Source organism: Pygoscelis adeliae, unplaced genomic scaffold (assembly GCF_000699105.1).
Source record: "Pygoscelis adeliae isolate BGI_AS28 unplaced genomic scaffold, ASM69910v1 Scaffold554, whole genome shotgun sequence".
Lineage (NCBI taxonomy): Eukaryota > Metazoa > Chordata > Aves > Sphenisciformes > Spheniscidae > Pygoscelis > Pygoscelis adeliae.
Window position 1 is genome coordinate 625,720 of NW_008824667.1, and position 4,882 is coordinate 630,601.

General features: G+C 58.4%; 1 protein-coding gene across 1 annotated transcript; it reads left to right on the top strand.

Annotated features, from left to right (window-relative positions):
• Positions 1-320: 320 nt before the first annotated feature.
• On the top strand, positions 321-2,146 carry PROCR (protein C receptor, endothelial). The gene is given in 4 exon segments (XM_009322884.1): positions 321-430; positions 432-544; positions 1,582-1,848; positions 1,934-2,146. Coding segments are annotated over 4 exon segments (588 nt in total). The 5' UTR covers positions 321-335; the 3' UTR covers positions 2,047-2,146.
• The last annotated feature ends 2,736 nt before the right edge of the window (positions 2,147-4,882 follow it).

Genomic DNA, 4,882 nt, shown 5'->3' on the forward strand with positions numbered 1-4,882 from the left:
GGGTGGTGAGTGGCTCGGGCTAAGGAAATGGGAGAGACCTGGCCAGACTCCCACTCTCCTCCTCCCGCAGCCCCACCTCCCCGGTCCCGCTTAACTCCCCGCCAGGCCAGCCGTGGGGCCACCATTCCTGTCCCCATCCCTGTCCCCACGATGCTCCGGCTGCTGCTGCTCTGCGGGGCCCTGGGCTGCGGGGCAGACCGGGCGGGTAAGGCAAGGACACGGTGGCAGCGGGGTAGGCAAGACTTGGGGTTGGTATGGGGGGGATATGGCTTATGGGAAAGGGACGGGGCAGTGGGTGATGTCTGGTGTCTCTTGCAGCCCCGCTCGCCTTCACCATGCTGCAACGGACCCGCGTCTCCAAGGGCAGCTCCGTCTTCTGGGGGAACGCCAGCCTGGATGGGCAGCTGAGCCACCTCCTGGAGGGGCTTAATGCTGCCGCTGGAGCCCCCAGACACCTGGGCCAGGCGGCAGCAGGACGTGACCACCTACCTGCTCTACTTCGGCCAGCTGGTGAAGCTTTTCAGCAAGGAAAGGCCCATCAACTGTGAGTGGTACCCCAGGGGGGCACGGGGACGGAGATGCATAGCCCACTGGGGGACAGGACCCACTGGGGAAGGGGAGCCCACCCTGCACTGCCTGGGCACAGGGATGGCTCTCCAGGGACAGCTGGGCAAAGGGATGGGGACAAGGCCATGTGCAAAACCTCACTCTGGGCAAAAGGAGCCCTTCTGCGGAGCCAGGAATTTCTTACTCGGAGCCCACCCCAGGAACAGGGTGATGCTCAGCCTCCTGCTGCCCCTCGGGGAGTAGGCCTGAGGGCTGCAGCCTGGGGGGGTGGTGAGGTGTAGGCACCCTTCCTGCACCCTGCCTGCACCCCACTTACACCCCACCTGTAGCCTGCCTTTATCCTGCCTGCACCCTGCCTGCGCTTGTCTGCACCCTGCCTGCACCCCACTTGCACCCCACCTGCATCCTGCCTGCAACCTGCCTTCAACCTGCTTGCACCCTGCCTGCATCCACCTTGCACCCTGCCTGCACCCCGCAGCCTTCATGGGACGTGTGGGATGCTGATGGTGATGGTTTCATGTTCCTGCCTGCATTGCTCTGCAAGCCCACGTTACCTCCAGTGTTCCTGTGCAGGGTGTGTTTTACCTTCATTTTCTTTGTTATACCCAAACCAATTTTGCCCCAGCTCTGCATTTCTTTACCTGGCCCTTGGGGAGCACTTTCTCACCTAGGGGTCTCTGGCGTGAGCCCCACGCCTCCCCTCGGCCCATGCTCCCTGTGCCACATCCTTCTGTGAGAGTGATGAATAGCTTGCTCTGCACCAAAAAACCTGCCGTCTCTATAAAACTGAAGCTGTGCTGTACACAGATAAGGAAGGAAAAAATAAGCACGGCTGCTCGGCCATTGGAAAAGTCGCCGCTGCAGCTAAACTCAGTGAAAACAAAGCTGTGGGTGGGTCGGGCGGCGCAAGGCTGAGCCCTTGCAAACTCAATGCACGCCTTGATGCTGGTGACGGCAATGGGCTGCCAAGGGTGGGAATGTGCTGGCCCTGACCCCCTCCCTCTGTCCCCGCAGACACCCAGAGCCTGTGCTGCCGCCTGGGCTGCCGCCTCTTCCCTAATGGCACGGCCCACAGCTTCTATGAGGTGACTCTCAACGGGACGGCTTTCCTCAGCTTCCATGTCCCTAATGCCACCTGGGAGCGGCGCTGGCCTGGCAGGGATGCGGTGGCTGCCTTTGCCGAGAGGGAGCTGATGAAGTACCCCAAGACCACCCGGGACCTCCAGCATTTCCTCAACACCACCTGCGTTGGCATCCTGCGGGCTCAGAGCGCCTGGACAGGTCTGTGCTGGGGCTGGGGGGACACACATGGTGGCGTGGTGGGGGTGACCCCCGTCATCACCTCCATCCCTCTCGTCTCTTGCAGGAAAACAGAGCAGCCGGTCACACGCCCCACTGGTGCTGGGCCTGATCCTGGGGACCTTCGCCTTGCTGGGCATGGCCACGGGGATCTTCTTGTGCACGGGAGGGAGCTGCTAGCGGAGCCGGCAGCTGTTCCACATCACCCCGTGGAGGCAGGGACCGAGCCTGTGCCCTGCAAGGGATGTATCTCCCCAGCGCTGCAGGTTTTGCTTCCAAAGGACACCAGTGGCTTCCCTGCCCGGTTCAATGACTCCCCAGGCAGCAGCACCCTGCCCCGGGAATGGTCCCCACGCTGGGCTGGCACGGTGCACTGAGACTTAACACAGAAATACGCTTGGCATGGATGGAAAAAATAGGGAAAGGGTGGGGGGGAAGTGGCAGGAGAAACAGCCAAGAAAGGGTTAAAACGATGGCATTGAAACCCTCATTTATCCCTGTTCCAGTGGGGATAAATGCCTGGGATGGAGGATGTCACACCTTTGTGGCACTGCTTCGAGACGTCCTGTAATAAAACTGCCCATCAGCTCTCACATCGTTTTTGGTTGCTCTCATTTCCCCCTAGCAGCACCAACATGGGGCTGCAGATCCATCACGGGGGGCAGGCACAGGGGGGCCCACGGTTGCTAGTGCTGGGTGGGCTCGTTGGCGTTGCCAATCCCTGCGTCGGACCCCAGGCCGTGCACTGAGTTTGCAAGGCCTCTGGAGAGAGGCTGGTGGGGTTTGCACCTCCTGAGCTCATTTCAATCTGCCTGCAGCTTTGGTTTGACTCAATTAAGTGGCGACGCTTTATTTATTTTTCATTTCCTCATCTTTGTATGAGACACCGAGGTTGAGTACAGCCAGCTGTAACGGGGCAGTTTTCTCAGCAGATTAATGCATTCACCACTCTCCCCTAAGAATGCCGCCCAGAGGGATATGGGAGCGTGGGGATGCCGGGCGAGAGGCAGGGCAGGCGTGAGGCAATGTGCTGGGGACCCCAAGGCGAGAAACCGCTCCCCAAGGACCAGCTAAAGAAATGCAGAGCTTTATTACTAGTACTGTACAACAGCATTCATTGCTTTATTTTCCTTTTCTGCAATCTCGATCTGAGCTAAAAACTACTCTTTGACTGTTTAGACTCCAGTTATATTAATAATAAATTCTTGGCTGCGTTTCCCTTTTGCTCATAGCAAGATTTTGAGCACGACACCCCTCTCGTGCTCGTCTCTGCTGCATCGAGGGCAGGAAGGGCTGGGGATGAGCCAGGAGCTGGCTCGGGCCACGGAAAAAGGGGACAGCACAGGAGCAAGGAGCTTTCCTGGGTTAACTTCCAGCTCATTCCTTTCTAAATACCCTTCCCTGCGGCTCAAAGCAAGAAAGAAAGGGTGGGCAGCGGGAAAGACGGGAAGAGAGATGCAGGACAGAAAGAGGATGGGAAGATGACATAGTGGTTGTCCTTAAGGAGGGATGGAGAAGGAGGTCTCCAAAGACCACATCTCATCACTCTGGCCGCCGGCCAGCCCTCGAGCAGCCCCCGCCTCCACTAGGCTCCTGGGGCAGGGGGCCAGGGCCCTCCCCACCCTTCAGCGGGCTCCTTTGCAAAAGGGAAATGGCAGCCAAGAGGCTGGAGGTTCCAAAACAACGAGGCTGAGGCACATGAACATCATTGCTCGGCCTCTAAAGAAGAGCCCTTGGTGGCAGCTCTGCTGTGGGCCAAGCACTGCGCGTCCTCGCCGCAGGCATCAGGGGACATGAGGCTGATGCTGAAAGTCAAACGCAGTAGGTTTGCTCCCCATGAAAGGATAAAAACACTTGTAGCTAGCTTCCAGGGGGGAGAAACTGCTGCATTCACAAGCTCTACTTTGGTTTTTGGACTCGGGCATCTCTGCTGCCTGCACGTGGAGGCAGATGTTGTTGCACTATGGTCCCAAGACCCAGAGTGATTCTCATGCCAAGTCCCCCTTCAGGCTGCAGCTCCTTGCTCTGGCTGGGAGACCAGAGTGTGGATCTCACGGGAGAGCGATGCCCCAAGGCTGCGATGGTGCGGTTGGACAGGGGCTGGCAGCAGGGATGGCACCTGGGAGAGACACAGGCTGGAGAAACTGGGGAGGTCTGGGACAACAGGGCTTGTTTTGCTTTTTGCTTCTGAAACACATCATCTTTTGGACAGATGAGGAACTCTCTGCTTTAAACCGCTCTGGAAAAGCCTTTTTCTTGCCCCCGAGCCCATCGGTTGCAGCAGGAGAGTACTCCAGAAAGGAGCCGACTTTGCTGCTGATCTCTTGGGTCTCCACCAACGATCACAAAGGGATGGGGCAGCGCCCAGCAGTGGGGATCTCCCTAAAACTGCAGGATCCCGAGAAACAGCCTCATCTCAAACCGTGCCCACACCCTGTCCCACGGCCACCTCCCTGGTGGTGACCAGCACCTGCGCCCAATGTGGGCATGGTGGCCAAGAGCCAAGGGGTTATGGCAATAGCATCCACCCCCTGCCCCAGCACATCACAGTCTCAAAATTTCTCTTCCTCATCCCAGAATGCCTCACCACAGGGCCACCAAAACCTGGTCCGGTGCAGCATGCTGGGGACACGTGGCCTGGCTGCCTCAGCGTGTGAGCTGGGTTCCCTCCCCACCACCGCTCCAACATATACCATCTCTCTGCAAGAGAGTGAACCAACCCACACGCAGACCTTTGGAGGCTTTAACCAACCCCCCTATGCAGCATCTCCCCTAAAGCAAACCATGCCGGTCGTCCACACCAATTGCCACGTGAGGCTTTGCTTTCCATGCGCCACATGGTTTCCATGACTCAGCTCTGCTAGCACTGGTTTGGATAAGGGTTAAGATAAGACACCCAGCCTTGAAAACTGTTCCAGTGAGTAACATGATGCCAATGTGCTAACCAACCGGCTTTCCCCTGTGCCCATGTCCCACGGTGCTTCAGATGGGGTGGGCAGGCTCCCCTCCCGCCTAG